The sequence below is a fragment of the Xiphophorus couchianus genome, chromosome 7 (assembly GCF_001444195.1).
Source record: "Xiphophorus couchianus chromosome 7, X_couchianus-1.0, whole genome shotgun sequence".
Classification (NCBI taxonomy): Eukaryota; Metazoa; Chordata; class Actinopteri; order Cyprinodontiformes; family Poeciliidae; genus Xiphophorus; species Xiphophorus couchianus.
In genome coordinates, this window is record NC_040234.1 from 20,922,355 (window position 1) to 20,940,654 (window position 18,300).

Genomic DNA, 18,300 nt, shown 5'->3' on the forward strand with positions numbered 1-18,300 from the left:
GACAAGTTAAACATTTAAATATTTTGAGTTTTGTGAAATACATTACCATTAAGTGAGCATACATTGATCCTAGGTTTGTTACGCTGCATTAGGATTCCCACAAATATAAAGCTAGAACCATGTGTAAAATTTAGGAGAACAAGAATTGCTTCATTTGATAGAGCTGCTTTCTCAGATCATAACAACTTGTGTCTGTTATGTCTGCGTTATTATTTTTCCAAAGCCTTTGGCGTAAATAAAACACTATAAGCCCTTTATGATTAGCTCAAACTTACTAAAATCTATCCATTGATTTGGAACATTAACAACTTTTCAGAATATTTACTAAAGACATGAAAACTCCTTTGTGAGATCATATGCACCTTGGGTTATGCAGTGAATCTTAAAGAGCAGTATTATGTATTTTCCAGGCACATATGTCATTTCACAGCATAATCAAGTAAGTATGTACCTTTGGTTGTTATAAAACTGCTGTATATATCAAATATAAAAGAAATTTGACATTGGAAGTTGATGCCTTCAAATTGGACTCTGACTCCTTAAGAAGCTTATGTTCTTATTGATGCTTTGCCCTCAGCATGTCATCACAACAGTGCCTTTATACTGTTTACAGTCATACAGTCAAGCTCAGCAGACTCAGTACCACCAGGTAGGTGTTTATAATTTCTAATTTGCTAATGTCATTATCTCATCAAAAACATAACTTGAGTGTTGCATTCGTTCATGTTTGCGAAATTTTGGAATCTCCCATGGCAGCCATTTGGGGGTGCCTTAATACTTGTATAGCACATTTCACCAGCAAGGTGGTTCAAGGTGCTTTGCATAACAAAATCACAAAATTACAAAGTTAAAAAGAAAACACTATACAGTCAACAATTGTACAATGCGGCACTTTTCTACCCTAAGCTCTGCCTTGGAGTCTGCCAACCTACAACTTTCCTAAGAGCAGTTGTGAATGACATCAATGGACGGCATGATGGAGCATTGATGTGGTGACATGCTGAAAGCATATGAGATTCTTAAGGAGAGAAAGGCCAAATTCAAGGTCACATTTGTTTCAAGTCATTTTGACATATGCAACATTTTCATAACAACTGAAGTTAACATATATTTGCTTGATTTGGCTAAAAATTTCACTATATATTATACCCCCTTTAACACATTGTAGACTGTGTCTTATGTTTGTCTGTTTCTTCTGACTCTTGAAACACTGAGTCCAGCTGCAGTCGATCTCCTGTCAATCTCCCTCATACTTTTCAATGGGTTATGCTTTACATTCAAGGCTCTGGTCATCCCAGTTATTCATGCATATTTCTCCGCCACTTATTTCTGCCACTCATGTTTCCATAAATATACTAGGGTACAGCATTCTGTGAACATCCGGCTTCTTTAGCAATAAACTTTTGCAGCCCATATTTCTTGTGGAAGGTGTCAGAGACTGTCTACTGTCAAGAGAGAGCTGTCAAGTCATAACTCTTCTCCGTTACTGTGAGATGCATATAACGTAACATTTCTGTTTCGGGTTCTATTTAGCTGTGTGCCACAACCCTCAAACTGAAAAAAATAAACACTTGAAAAATATCTGTCTGTGCGTAATCAAAATATATTATAAACTTGCTCAACTGGTTAAATTTTGATATTTTTTTAAATATTTTTTTTACTTATTGAGATGCACTTATACAAAGTCAAATTCAATAAATTGTAATGTGTTGATTTGATAAGCACTACTAAATACACAATCTGTGTAGCTAATTTCATCCTTTACCTTAGATGTTTTTTTTACAAATTCATTTATAATTACTCAATTCAGTCCTTTCCATAGTATAAATTTTAACTTGCGTGACTATGACTAACGGTGTAGTTAGCAAGAGCTACGTTGGGTGAAGTTCAGTTATAGAAGTAGAATGTAACCATTGCTGACACACCTATATTTCCTAATCCCCTAAGTAAAAATGTGCACCATGAAGGAAAAAGAAAGTATGTTAATTTGTTTAAAAAAAAACATCCATTTTTCTGGAGGCCTTACTTTGATATCCTTCTCAAATTGGGAGTTTCAGCACAGTTAAGCTTGAAACTCACTCACCCATTTGATAATAAGCCAGAAATTCACCTTTTCAGGGAGGAAGAATAATGATTTTTTTTTTTTTTTTTATTCTTTTTGACTGTGTTTAACACCTGATGCAATGCTATAGACTACTTAGTTTTGGACATTGCTTTGTTTTACAATGTTATATGAAGCATGTTTTATATTTTCTAAGTTGCTGAACTTAAGTCTTGCTTTCTTCTTGCAGTTGTAGATATTAATCAGTTTCCAGCAGTGAGACGTGTGATCTGCTATGTTTCTGGCACAGTGTCATACTGGATGAGCATTAGCCCTTAGGACAGCGCCGCAAACCTAAATGTTATAGTTGTATGTAGACTAAAAGAGGTATTTCCAACAATACATGTAAAGTCCTGAATTTTGGGATTATTTTGTCTGCCTTTGTGCATATTTTTGTTATTTTGTGTTTTCTTCTTCATTGTTTTGGTGCAAGCAGTTTATAAAATATTGACAATGGTATTGTCACAGCTCAGTGTGAGTTGTGAAAGCTCACAAGCTTTTACATATTCAGTGTTCCTCCATTTCTTTTGTGCAGTAACAGTGAAAAAATTCTAACACATTATGCTCTTCTTAACTAATTTCATCTTTTGATTTAAATGTAATCTGAAATACCAAATAACCTAAATACCCTCAGGTTTAAATAGAATCAGTATTAAAAGTTTGTTTGTTTGTTTAATTTGTCTTTGTATTTCCACAGTTCTGTTTATGTTGCTTGATGTTGTATTAATACGCTAGTTAAATTTTGATAAAGATGAGACCTTTCATCTTGTCATTTCATCTGAAGAACACAAGACTTGTAAAGAAAGTACATTTTTGAAAGTTGTCAAGTGTCAAACCTTGCTTATATAAAATATTTGATGTTTATCTAAAATGGAGCTTTATTTATTTATTTATATTACAAATGTTAAGCCTACCAAAGAGGTCATTACAACACACTTAGACTTTTACATTAGTATGTTACGTCTCTCTCTCTCTCTCTCTCTCTCTCTCTCTCTCTATATATATATATATATATATATATATATATATATATATATATACATTCTACTTCTATATATATATATATAATTTGTGGTACCATATGACTTTTAAATATCAATTTTTCTTTAAATAACACATTTTGCTCATTTTTGGAAGTTGTCATGAGAAAACAGACAGCTTTAAAGTAAATGGCAGCTTATGTGACAAAACCTTTCACCACCCACTATTTCATGTGAGTTATGGCTGATTGTGCCCTAATGATTTGTAGCTCTGGCACTAAGAACATGTATTATCCCCAGCCACTATTACTGCTCTTTCTATTACTTTGTAAAGAGAAGTTTTGCACTGGTTAACTTTGAGAAACAACACTCAAGAGATTGGCTTATTTATTTTTTTCTCAAATAAAAGTGAAATTAACTATTTATACAGTTAAAAGTTAAAGTCTCAGCTCTTGTTTTAGGGACTTACTCCAATCATTAATTTCTAGACTACAATATGTGTTATATAATATCCATCTTCAGCCAAATGACGGAAAATAAAAAAAATTAAAAAAAACAGTACAGAGGACATGTTTGGTTAACTACATACTACATTAAAACATATCAGTTGATGTTAGTTTATATAATGGACAGGAGTGGGGCCTTATGAGATCCACACTCTATTCAGCACTCTCTACATGGGTGTTCAACTCCAGTACTGCAAAGACAGTGACCTGCAGCTTTTAGATGTGTCTCTGCTTCAACAAGTGAGTCAAATATTTAGTTTATTAGCAGGACTATAGAGAACGTGATTGCATGATGGTCTCTCATTTGATTAGGTGTTTTCGAAACATCTAAAAGTTTCATCCATCGACCCTTGAGGACTGGAGTAGAAGACCCCTGTATTTCAAGTTTTGCATAATGTTTTAATTTATTTTCCCCTGGCAAATTGGACCAAAAGAGAGAATTGTCTAGCATCTGAAAAGTAAAAAAATGGTTCCAGATGTTTTTCAGGGGGATGCAGCACTCTTGAAACTGCTAACATGTCAGGACAACATCACTGAGCAGGACACATAAGTTGAAAGTTCAAGAAAACAAATGTGTAATGTCTTGTTCTGAGTGTAGACCTCCAGCCCACTGAACATTTGTGAAAACATTTTGAGCTTGCTGTATGTGTTTGAGTGATCAGCACTACTTTACGCAATCTAGGTTAAGGACCAGGATTCCACTCTACATAATGTGAAGACTGGTGACCAAAAATGGGCAAATTAGCCAAAGTGCTTCTGGTGCCAATATCTAATGTTTACTATAAGCTCACTCAACTTCCAAATGGCAAATCAGATTCAGCAGACACAAAATCACAATAGACCACAAAACTTGTTTTACACAAAACTCTGATGACGTATATATATATTGAGCTTATGTATATATATCTATATCTATCTTATAGATATAGATAGATGTCAGCAGTGAATCGGAAGAACATGTCAGTAATTACCTTTAATTTAGCAGCACAGAACCATCCAGCATTGTAAAGCCAGAGTTGCTCATGTTTGCATCTTGCAAACATCTAAATACTTGCCACCGTCCACATTTTAGAGCAATATCTCTCTCTGGGGAACCTGTTCTTGTTGCCAAACATACAGTATGACAGTTTTGACTCTACAGTCGCATATATATTCACTCATACTCTTACTTACCTGCAGATAATTTCCTTATTACTAAATATAGGCTTCACTGCTTCACATTCCTCACTTTGAGAGCTCCCAGAATTTTTGATTCAGTTTTGCTTGTCACTCACAAATCTTCACAATAACTTGTGAAAGCAGATTAAATTAAGCTTTATCAGATAAAAGGTAAAGATAGCCATAAGTGGTAGTGAGTTCTAGAAAAAGTAAAAACATAAAATAAAAAAGTTGATTGAGTTTTTTAAAAATGAAAAATATTACATACTACTCATCAATAAAAAAAGAAATTTAAATAAGAAAAATAAATCAATATTTCCAATTAGTGGTTGTAGTGTAACTTTATAGAAAGGAGCCACATTGTCAGATCTTCACTAACTACAGCTTAAGAACATCCTCCTCTGCATCACTGTGTCTCGTGTTTTGTCCACCTTCCAGCCTAAGTATTGCTCAGAGGTCAGTCAGTTTTAATACTGTTCACTGGAGACCTAATCTTTGCCAGTAGTTCTACCTCAGCTGATCTCAGTAAAAATGTCCCTGACACTCAAAACACTAGGTGTGTTTGATCAGAACCCAACATTCAAGCTGCATTTGTTGTAGCTTTGTTGCTGGAAAAAAAAATTCTGTGAGTTAATTTCTTATCTTCTCACCTTTTACTGTTTTCTCTTGTTTTTGTCGAATGTGCTACTGAGGAAACATTTTTAGCCAAATGACCTAAGACCCTTAAAGCTGACCATTGATTCAACATGAGGTTCAGTAAAAGGCTCTGTTGTCTGTAAAAAATTTAAATATTATGTCTGGTCATCACAACCTGAAAGGACTCATCTGTTAAATTTTCTATATTGTACATATGAATGTTGAAGAGTTGTGCACATGTGACAGGTCTCCGTTCTGGTGGCATGCTATTTATTGAAATAGTGTTCTAAAAACAAAAAAAATTCTGAAACTCACCCCACTACAAGCTGGAAAGTATTTCTGTGGACATGAATAACTTCGATGTTTGCAGTATGTATGTAGTTCTGAGATTGTTTTCGTTTTACCGTTATCTTTCTTATGGATGTTATCACCAAAGTAAGGTTGTACACCTGTTTGCTTCAAGATGTGCATGTTCTGTTGCTCTCTTTCTGCTACTTAAGAATCCAGCCATGTGTTTTTCAGCAACACGAGAAGAATTCTCTTTTCCTCTCTTGTAGCATTTACCCACACAGCAAAAGTTATCTGTGCTGCCACATAGGTTACTCTGTAAACAGGCTGAATTCAAACACAAAGTTTACTGTTTTAAAACTTCCGAAACTGCTTTTTAAAGAGTCGGATGGATTCTTCATGACTTCAACTAGTATATTGTACAAAAAAAAAAAAAACTATGTAAATCACTACTTCCTCAGAAATTGGTCGGTTTTATCTTTTGTTTTTCTCTGTTTCTCCTCTGATGACTTGTTCCTAATTTTCTTGTGGCGCGTCACATAACAGATCCACTTCCACATCCTAAAGTAACATTACAGGTAGTAAATATTTCTTCACCTAAGGCCATTTTGCAGGGTTATTTTTTTCCCTTTTTTGCTTTATGTACTGATTTATTTTGATATTACTCCAACTTTCTTTAACAGATGAGACATTCTGGGAAAATTAGATACATAAACAGATAAGGAAAGTGAATTAGATGCACTTTTTTGAGCCCTGCATAAAATCACTCTGGGGGGGGGGGAGTGCTCACTAATGAAGGGAAATAATGGTCTTAAGTTCCAGGGAGCTTTGACCATAAAAAATCTTTTATGTCTGAGGCATTGAGTGTGGAGACTTGAATAAATCAGCTGTACGATGGCTGCATACTAATAAATGCAATAAGAAGAAATAAATGTTTTACATGTTATTGGGTTCATTGTCCAGTGAAACACATTTCAAGCATTTAAGGCTCTAAACCACACACATTAATATATCTAGCAATATAAATTTGATTCACTATCTCCCATGTACATTTGGTCTTGTCAAGAATGAGGGGAGGGTTGTGCAAAGACAAACATTTAAACAAGTAATTATTGTATTGCTTTCTTTTAATAACAGCAATCACTCTGTAGAAGAACTGTTTGATGTAATCAATGTAATAACCATCAACCCAAATAAAATATACTCCAACCAGTTCCCTAAAATATTTTTTCAGCTAGTGCTTCTGTCAGCATGAAGCAGGTACGGAGTGCAGGCAGTCACAAAGACAATGTAGGTTTATGAAGCGAAACAGTAGAGCTTAAAAGAAGGACACAGGTCAGTAAGTGAGAACAGAGACTTCTGTAAAGTTGACATAACATTTTATTTGCCTCAGATAAATGGAAAAAAATTGGATACCCTACAATTGGTAGCTATAGGTTTTTCCAACATATTTGAACACAGATATTTAATATTAAATGTAAGTATGCTGAGAAACTCAAATATTAAAAACCATGAAAACTGACAAAAAAATACATTCCTGAGCTATTCTGTAAAATAACATTTTAAAAATGTTTGTGTGGTGAGGAAAAATGAACGTTGCATTCATTACCTGCCTTCAGTACAAATAGAAAAAGACATTACATCAGGTGATTGGATGTGGGTGATTAAAACATATAGACTACATTTTGAAGGCGGCTTGTCCAGCTGAAGAAAGAATTAAAACCATGACAAGATCAAAAGAGCTGCCTGAGGCCTTTGAGGCAGAAGGTGTATAAGCTTATTAGTCTGGCATGGGTTTGGGAAGTCCCAAAAGAATTTGAAATCAGCCACTCTACTGTAAAGAAAATAGTTTGTAAGATGAGGACTTTCAAAATAAGTCCTCATCTTATTTTGGACATCCTTGGACAGCCAGACCTAATATGCCAAGGCCTGGCTGTCCAAGGATGTGAACCACAAAGAAAGACAGCAAGATGCTAAAAGAAGTCCGGACAGGAAATTTTATGTCTGTTCTATGAGAAAGAGACAACACAAGTTAAACTTTTTTGAGACATGTGCATGTAGGAAACTTTTGCTCTTTTAAAATTATGAAAACTTGTTTAAATTTACCAGTAAGAAAACATAATGAATATTTAATGTCTTGTCTAGATTTTATTTTTCATGAACCTCATCATAGCTACAACTGTTTTTACGAGTAAATAAATGGCTAAATATATAACGAATTAGTTGTAGACTGTGTTTGGCTATGTTCAAAATATATTTTTATTACAGGGTAAAGGACTGATAATGTCCTTTAAAACTTTATCTCAGGCCACATTATCACCTGGCTTGATATTTTTTCACTGCATTTTTTTCTAAAGGCTGATGAGTTAATTATGGCTAATTAAATATTTCCTCATGGAATTGAAGCTTCTAACAATTTCCAGATTCATATGTTTGGTGTCACTTCCACAATTACTCACCGAAGAAATATGAAACGGTTACTTATGCATGGTGTCACTGTGTTATTACTTTTGTGTTTAATGACCACTTAAATATATTCATCTAACACCTTCAGTGGTTTACACACAAGTTGTCAGATATTTAATAGTTGAATAATTTGTCATTTCTGTTTCCCCAGTTTTCCAGCATTGTGGGTGGGTCAATCTTTATTTTTACAGAACAGCTGCGCATCATAATATAAGACTAAATAACTGTTAGAAAAACATTATTAGAGCATTACACAGCATTTGGATGTCTGGTTGTCTATATACAACTCTGGACAGAAAGCAATAGTAGCTTTCTGATAGTAGCTTTTCAAACTGAATATGTGCACTGGATTATTTACTTCTGTGTAAATCAAATAAAACAACAATCACAGCCACTAAATAAAACAAACAAAAAAAGAATCTCTGAAATGTGTGAAGAATATGGGTACATTACCCAGAAAGTATGGCATTTAGTTCCACTCATTACAGAAGATAAAGCAGCATTTTAGCATCTTTGAAAATACTCTGTGCAGCTCATTTTCTTACCAGCAGACTTTGTCATAGACATAAATAAAAAGAAATATGACAGTGGATGAAAAATACAAACAAAAACACAGACTAGTAAATAAATGAGATTTGCTGTTTTCCCATGTCATTTACTTTGCAAAGCTCCTGAGCTGTCAGTCACAGTCATCAGCTATTTCACAGCTCCCCTCTTTCACAACGGCATTTGGCAGCTCAACAGCTTGCCTGGGCCAACCTGTGTTTCAAAGCTTCTACTCAACATGACAGATGCAACATTCCTGTTCTTGTAAGAGCAAAAATGGATAGAGGGGGCAAAGTAGCAAAGTGTCAGAAGCTGGGTATTTCATTTGACAATAATCCCAGTTATTTCTCTGATGGCTTTTATTTGTGTGTATACTGTAGTTCATATGTGTAAACACATGTATGCCCTGCTTAGACAGAAAAAGGCAGCGACATATTCCATCTTACAATGCCAAATTCTTCAGGAAAACTTTTTTGTTCTGGTAGCCAGATGCTTGCAGCCCACTCAGAAACCCCACCTCCCAGTAGCACTGTGCTGTATGATTAAAATCATTCAGCTACTATCGCGTTCTGTCCAGATGTTTGACCACCTTTTGTACAAATTAAATTCAGACTATTTACACCTGAACTGGATTATTCTAGAAAACATAGATTCTTCAAAGTGCAGTTTGAGATTCATGAAACATTTTATTCTATTTGTAAAAATCTTCCCCCTAAAACTAGTTTAGACCTAAACTAAAATATTAAATTCAGCTGTAATTATAGTTGCATTAAAGCTAATTTCTGAAAGGTTAAATTTTTAGCTTTACCCTAAATATTGAGTATTAGGTGTATCAGTTTGACAAATGCTGAATTAATTATAGATGTTAGTTGTAATATTGTTACAACTGTTTGGACTATACTGCCTTTGGTTTGTGCTTTCACACTGATGTGTGACTGAGGATCATCGACTGAGAGTAGATTTTTAAAAAAAATGAAAGGATGCATTTTAAAATGTTTCTGCTTTTATTAAATGCTGAATGAGTCTTGTTCTAGAATGCTGAGTACTTTTTATGCAGTACTGTTGTTTTTGAGCATGTCTTCTATTATTAGAGAATGTAGACAATTAGAAATGATTTGGAAAATCTGGTTACTCCCTTATCTTATCTACTCAGTCACAATGGGCAGATGTTGTAAAGAATGGGCTGTGGAAAATGTAGCAACACACACACATTCACACAAACAACTCACTGGATAATTCTAAAAACAATATGACCATAATTCCGCTTTTCAAATTTGCTGAATCCATGTTCAGGCACTTTTTGGAGGAAATAAAGCAGAACTGACTGGATTTATGCTGGTTCAGTAGAGCTTATCTTCAGTCGGCCTTGGGAGAAAAGCTGCACTTTAGAACATTTCAGAAATAGTGTTTTTACATTGTGTACAATGTTTGACAGTATTGCATACATCAGTCAGTGCAGTTATATACATGCACACACCATATAACTTGCTTAAAGACACTCTCAGTTCTTCCCTTTATTTTAGTTGGAAACACATTTGTGCACTGCTGACAGTGCATCAGTGCAGCAGTAATTATCATTTATCTTTCTGCACAAAGTAATCTGCATACTGTTGGGTTTTCTGTCAAGCTGTTTCCAGAGCAGAGAATGTTGAATTGCATTGTAATGCAGAGTAAGACAATTTATTGTCTTTAAAGACTATAATCATTGGGTTGGGGAAAGAACAACCAGCTCAGTTCATGGTGGCTATTTGTTAAGAATTTGACTTTTGTCCAAAAACTACTTTCCTGTCTTCTCTCTGTAATAAACTTTTTGCAGCTAATATATAAAGTACATATATTAGGCGTAAGTGAAATGAAATCCAAACTTCCTCCTCTCCTCCACCCACCCAGATCTTAACCCATTGCCTTGATATCGGACAGTCTTGTTGGAGACCTTGGCTCAGACTTTTGGCTGCCTCTGCTAGATCATCACATTTATTGAAAGTACTGTACTTCTTAGGTTTCTATAGCAACAGTTTCCGCTCATGTCTTCAGGATATTAAACAATGCGGTGAAGAAGATGTGAAGAAGCTGCATTGACATTCATTTCTTTGCACTTTGATTAAATGATAGTGACTGAATTCATTATTGTACAACCACTAGCTGTACTTGACATATGCAGCTACAGATGGTGACATTTTTAGGTTTAGTCTCCTGATACTCATTAGAAATTAGGTATAACATCAAAATTTATCCATCTGGGGGATTATACTAAAATATCTGCTTGAAGAACAAACAACTTTACCACAATAACTAGAAGAAGAAGTACATTAGTGACATTGCAAAATATTATTTTTATTAGCCAGGTGCAAGTCTCAATATATTTTACTGGGATTGTATTTGAAGAAAAAGAAACTAGAAGAATAACATGTAGTGTATTTGTACTTAGCCCTTGAGTCATGGTCAATACTTTACAACCACATTTCACCACTGTTACAGTTGCACATCTTTTGGGGTATATCACTGTTCCACCAACCAACTTTCTTATCGTACCAGGCCCTATTCTTCCTGAATGGCTTGTGTTAAACTGCAAACGAGCTCTCTTGGTTTTTTCTTTAAAATATATTTTTTCACTTTATATATATATATATATATCCAATCTAGATCTGAGGAGTGCATAACTAAAGATTGTCTTGTTAACAGATTCTCCCAGACGATCAGGATATCATTGTTGCCATGCGCCTCTTGGCTGCATGTCTGATTAGTGCTCTCCTTGCCAAGCCAGAATGCAAGGCCTTTGTTAGGTTTGTAGTGTTGTCATACTATTTCCATATTCTGATGACGGATCAAACGGTGTTCTGTGAAAAAATGTTATTATTTTATACCTTTGCAATGCTTTTGAGTTCTTCATAACTCTTCCTCAGATATGTCTGGTGTGTTAACTGTTGTTTTGTAGACTAATAATCTCTGTGAAACCTTTGCAGCCTTTACTGCAATTCTATATTTTTATACTGACAATAAATTTCAAAATATTATACACTCTTTGAAAATTAAGTGACTTCTGAAGGCAGTTGGTTGCACTGGATTTTGTTTCAGGGAATTCAATTAGAAGGAAATATTTGTAAAACATTTGTGAAGTATATCAGTTTCTCTTCAATATTTATCTCTCCACTTGCTTTTTGTGTGTGTGTATATACCTAAGCTGTATGTGACCACAAAACAAATGTAAATTATAATTGGCATAGTTCAGACTTTAGGGTATTCTCTCACATTGTTCCTCTCATTCTTACTTTCTCCTAGGCACTGAGCAATAGTGGTGAGGTGATGGCAGACTTGGCAGGCAGCACAGATCTCAGCAGATGGTCTGTTGCACACTGAACCGACCAAAAACAGCAAAACATCGAAGGATAGACAGGTAGGACTGAATTACTTCAATTGCTTCAAGGGCAAACTTTTGTGAGCAAGATAAGCTTTTTCATAGCTTGAGTTGCTTCATGGCCTTGGGCAGAATCAGTCTTTTGAGTTTAATGGCATGTTCTTGAATGAAAGGATTCTTTTCAGACATTTTGATATTTATTTTGTATGTAGTGCCAAAGCCCAAATAACCGCCCTTGAATGTTGAAAAAGAGAGGTGAAGTTTGAATAACTTTACCTTGTACATTTTAATTTCCTTACCAGATTGTGGTGAGATTACACAAGTCACAAACACTTTTAATGTTGTACCTTGGAGTTTTTTATCGTTCTTCATTGTATGCCTAATGTCGGACTCTTTTTTCCCATTTAATTTTGCAGAATGGATTTCTTTAATTGGACCGAAGGAGCCTTTCCTACAAACAACAGCAGTTTTGACTCCTTTGAGACTGCAACACTCCCTCCCAGTAAAATCCTACTAACAATAACCCTTTCTATTGTTGCCGTACTAACTACATTCTTTAACTGTCTGGTGATCACAGCTATTGCTGTCACCCGCAAGCTACATCACCCAGCCAACTACCTCATCTGCTCGTTAGCGGTGACTGACCTGTTGGTGGCTGTGCTAGTCATGCCCTTCAGCATAATCTACATCCAGAATGAAAAATGGATCATGGGCGAGGTGGTGTGCACCATTTGGTTGAGCATAGACATTGCGTGTTGTACCTGCTCAATTCTTCATCTTGCTACAATTGCCATTGACCGCTATAGGGCCATTACGGATGCTGTGGAATATTCTCGCAAGCGCACAGGAGCCAGGGCTGGTGCCATGGTGGCAGTAGTGTGGCTCTTGTCCATTCTCATTTCACTTCCTCCGCTACTCTGGCGACACTACAGCGATGACGAAGAGCATAAGGATCAATGCATCATCATCCACCACCACATGGCTTTCACTCTTTATTCCACACTTGGAGCATTTTATATTCCTCTGATGCTCATTCTAATCCTCTACTACAAAATCTACAAGGCTGCTCAGACACTTTACATGCGCAGAGAGGCTAGCAGGGCTAGCCGTCACTCATGCATGACCAATGGGAGCATGATTCCTTCATCCTATCCTCCTGGAGACAGCGATGGCGATGGTGGTCCTCAGAGTCCAGAGCCCATAAGCCCACCAGAAAAGTCCTTCTCTGAGCCTTCTACTGAGGAAACGCCACGTGAACGGGTGCGAGCCTCCAAAAAGGTTTTCCAAAGCAAGTCACGCAGGCATGACTCGAGGAGCGAGTCGCGTCGAAGCCAAATTTACCAAGCGCCCCGAATTTCAGGCTCACGGGAACGAAAGGCAGCATCCACACTGGGGTTAATAATAGGGGCCTTTGTTATCTGTTGGCTGCCATTTTTTGTCAAGGAGGTGATCGTCAACACATGTGGTTCATGCAACACTTCTATCGAAATGGCAGATTTTCTTACGTGGTTGGGCTACCTTAACTCTCTGATCAACCCCCTCATCTACACCATCTTTAATGAGGACTTTAAAAAAGCTTTCCAAAAACTTATTAGATGCAGTCATTACCTCTGATGCTTAGTCATGCGTGATCAAGCTCACACACCATTTAACAAATGTATGTAACAAAAAGAGAACAAAAGTAGTGGCTTCAGTCAGAGAATACTAATGGAACACTAAATCAATATACCACAGGAAAAAGGATGTAAACAAGAAAAAAAGACTGATTCCCATTTTCAGAATTGATATTAACTACTTCAACAAACTAAGTGGCACCCCATCTCACTGATGGGTATTGGTTTAAAGTTCAACACTGAAGTCCAGCCTCTGCTATTTATAGAGCAGCCCAATATCTCCCTAATGTTAATTGGTGTGTGTGAACGGATGCTGACATGTTGGTTTTGAAATATAAGGCAACTGCTGACATTTCTGAGGTCTGGGTTCAGAGCATTAGAGATTAGCCCTATTTAAAGGTCTATAAATAGCTGACCATCATGTCCGATCCAGATAATAAATTCATTTTTGTCAGCTGGACTCTGCTGGCTAAAATGTGTCATGTGTAAAATACCACAACCTACCAAGTCATTGTTTTATATGGTCATGGTATTAAAAAAAAACTTTTTTCTCACTTTCACTCTCATCATCAACAGAAATATTTTTTTGTGTTATATTTGTTCTGCAAAACCTTTGAACAAATTTGAGCATGTTGTTCTGACTTCAATCATTTAAAATGTCTTAAAGTTATGGAAATATTCTGTGGGTTTTATAAACTTCACTCTGCTGTATCTTAACATCCTGTGTTTTTAAACAGAAAAGGTTAACATTCAGAAATGTTTATAAAGTATTTGAAGGGTAATTATCTGCTTTCAGAACTATGGATGCCCCAATTAAGCTATTTATGGTAGATGCTGTCCTTATGCATTACCAAATTAACCCATGCCACACTAATTTATAAATAAATGGATAAAATGTATCTTAAAAAATATTTGCTTCAATCGCTCTCTCTCTTTCTGAAAACAAAATTTCAGGCTTCCTGGACAAATTTGGAGCTCCTAATTAGTGATTTAAAGTTGAAGAAAGTTTAGAAGAGTGCTCTAAGAATTTAAGGCGATAAGACCTTTGAGGTCTGGTATCTTCAGACACCTAAAAGCACCATCAGATAAATTGATTAGACACCTACCTGTTAGACTGTATTTTTGAGTCATACTAGGGAGGGCGAATGTGGATTTCAGCACATCTGCTCCATCCGGCTGCAAGACTGCCAATCCAGGGGGGGCACCAGCTGTTTTCATTACCCAGAGACATTTAATTGATGTGTTTTTTGGGTTGTTTTTTTTTTTTTTACTTTTTGCAATCATGAACTGAGCTGTAATAAGTATGAAAAATAATTTTGCAGAATAAGTTGAATTGTGGTTGAAGACTCAGCCCATATATTTTTCTGCATAAATATTGCAGTATACCACTTCTATTATTATCATCCTTAAGTCACACAACTAATCTGAAATGAAACTAAAGTTTTCCTTGTATCTGTCCCTCTGAGACTTTGTCCATACAATTCTTTTTCAAAATAAGAAGGCTTTCAGCAAAACCCTTTTTTCACGCAGCTGTTTACGATGAACCATTCTAAACACATGGACAATATTTACATTGTATTCTCTTTTTTTATTGTTAGCATTGACACATCTAAGACTACATATTAAACTGATATGTGATGGCACATGTTTTAGATTGAGCAGATGATTGATGCAAGATATAGTACAGTCAATAGATACCATTGTTCATTTAGGCCATCTTATACTTTGAGTCATGCCAGCAAAACGTCCATTGTTAAGACAGGGGTTAAAGATATGCACCTTATCAACAGCACTAGTTTCCAAAAGAGAACCATGACTCGTTGATTTTATGACTTGGTCAGTTGTTTACATGACAATGGGTACTTTTTTAAATGTAAGCATCAGTTCCATCTCACTTGGATGGAACTGATCCAAGTGTTCCAGCTTAATAGGTCGTGAAAGGAGTGTGGTACCCAGCTTCTGCAGTCAATGAGCAAGAAACATTGTATAGCCTGGACTGGTGTCAAATTCATCACAGGGCAGCACAAAGACAAAAAAAGGACAATAAACCTTGTATTCCCACATTCATGATTGACGGTAATGTAGAGAGATAAATCAATCCAACAGTCATGTGTCCGGACTGTGGGAGGAAAGAACTCAAGAACAGTGAGAACACACAAACTCCATTCCAAAAGGCCACAATGGGATTGTATCCCAGAATCCTCTTGCTGCAAGGCAACAATGCTAACAACGGTACCACAGTGCAGCAGGTGTGGTAGCATATTTCAATGAATTATTAATGCATGTACCTCATATCATCAGTGTTATATCTGAAATCACACCATCTGTGAACTGTGAACTGAAGCATAAAAGTCTAAATATGACATAGTGAGGTTATGTTATTTATATAGAGTATTGATCTTTGAATGCAAAGATGAAGGCTGAAGATGATATCACTGTGCCAAAAGAAATGATTTCTCCAGACAAAGAACTGCAGAAGACTACGAGAATGAGATCATCACTATGTCCTTAAACTCAACTCAAAACTGCTTTCACCAAGACTCCATATAATGCAATGTCAATTTTAGGAAAGAAAAAGGTGAACAATGCAGAAAAAAAAAACTAAGAACAAATAGATCTATGAGCTTTGCAGACCTTTTGGCTGTAAATTGACTTTATGAGAAGTGAAACAAAAAAAAGTGCTTAGTTAAAATCTAAGTCTTACAGGGACCAGTAATAGTGGATCACTACTTGCTGGAAAATACTAGAACAAAAGAGGTAGGTGAACGTGTTGAGAATGAATGAAACCCAAGGGTACAACCCTGGGCTAACCAGGCAGCCCTGGCTCAAGGAAATATCTGCTCATTACAAAATTATTTTCTATGCTACATATTTGCTCCTTTTATAATAATTTTCAAATAAATATTTAAGGTAAATGTTTGTCTGAGCTCTGCCCGAACAGCTAAAACTGCCATAAACCTCGCCTGTCAATGTGAGTCAAACAAGAAAACTGACAGAACATCTTGTTAGGAGTATCAAACAGAAAGCATTCCCTCGGATAAGTCCGATTTTCATACCTTTCTTTTAAGGAGCCTTTGAGTCAAGCGTCAGTTATATGAAATCTGTTGTGTAATTATCAGATAATTGTTTATAAACTTTATGATGTAAACTTACCATTTATGTAAGAAACTGCCATTTTTTAGATTGTAACAACGTTTCATATTCTATTTTCCCAGATATTTTTAATTTTATTTATTTAATTCTTTTTCCTGAAAACTGTATACAACCCAGCCTGCTTAACTTTCACACCGTAGCCAGCACAGGGTTAATCAAGCCTCAGAGTTACTGGCGTAGAATTCCTCATTATATTACTCCTACTCAAATACTTGGAATAGGACTCCTATTTTTCACCATCTTGAAGACAGTATGAGATATGTTAGGAATGATTGTGGATGAGTCAAATATGAGGGTGTACTGTATGCCACTGAAATAAGATAAGAATAGGTGTGGAATATCGTTGCTTACATCTTTTCCAGTGTGACCATACATTTCTTTTGCAGTGTCCATGTCTGAATTACAAAAGAAGACAAAAACCTAGATTGCACTACAGGAAATATGTTGTTAAGAGGTAATATAAATGTATCATTGTATGTATGGAGAGAGCTGTATAGGAATAATAATGATTTTTCACCGGTGAATTCTATTCAGTCTGCTGACAGATTGTGATTTAACAGGATGTTTCGAATTATTGTGCAAAGGTGCCATCTTGTGGCTAAGAGAGATAATTTAGACTTCCCACTTGGTTGTGATGACCTGCAACTTTGCTGCTAAAGAAAGATGTATGAATACATTTATGTGATATGGTTCATTTATCTTCCTTCATCAAAATAAATAAAGGCAGTTGAAATTTTGCTTCCTTTCTCTTTTTGAATAGTCAATTTTTCCCCCTGAACTTTAGGGACATTTCCGAGGGAAAGAAGTCAATTCTTTTTTCTCCCACCTACACATTATGTAGAGACCACATTAGATCCATGTTTAGTGATTTCCTGTTGATTCCATTCTGTAATTTTGTCCTACAAAAACTGTCAATCTTACCCTCTTTTACCTATTTGGAATTGCTTTAGTTCAAATCAGTAACCAGGCAAAAGTAACAAAGTACTCCTTTGATTTACCTGAGTCTCCACAAGGATCTACATTTTACAAGTTGTTCCATAATATATAAACTTTGTATATATTCATATACACAATTTACTTGTATTTTTCAGGTGTGCTTTTAAAAGATCAATAAACCAACCTGCAAGCACAGTAATTGAATCAATAATGGCCCAAATGCAAGATTTTTATTTTTTTTTTTTACATTTTTAACATTTTTCAAGGTTTTATTATTATTTTGGAATTTTATCTTTTACATTTTTGGTAGCAACAAATCATATTGTGGTGATAAAGACCTTTTTTCAGATCTTTACATACAGCAACCTGTATTAAAGTGAACAGTTAAATGTTACAATAAAGGACAAAACCTTTCTCATTGGTCCAGAAACATTTGTATTTTAAACCCCAATATAAAAAGAACATTGAGATGACCTCTTTCTACTTTAATTTACATCTGCATCCTAAGTGAAGTTTTACATCTCATCCCAGGGGATCTTTTTGCTAAGGAAAATAAAGGTAC

The 18,300-nt window shown here is 35.6% G+C and overlaps 1 protein-coding gene across 1 annotated transcript in view; it reads left to right on the plus strand.

The window, feature by feature from the left end:
- htr1fa (5-hydroxytryptamine (serotonin) receptor 1Fa) overlaps positions 1–17,540 on the plus strand; it is a 29,085-nt gene extending 11,545 nt beyond the window's left edge. Inside the window, exons 2-3 of the mRNA XM_028021883.1 lie at positions 11,961–12,075; positions 12,453–17,540. Coding sequence (XP_027877684.1) covers positions 12,020–12,075; positions 12,453–13,650 — 1,254 coding nt within the window. The 5' untranslated portion in view covers positions 11,961–12,019 and the 3' untranslated portion in view covers positions 13,651–17,540. The remainder of the gene's footprint in view (positions 1–11,960; positions 12,076–12,452) is intronic.
- The last annotated feature ends 760 nt before the right edge of the window (positions 17,541–18,300 follow it).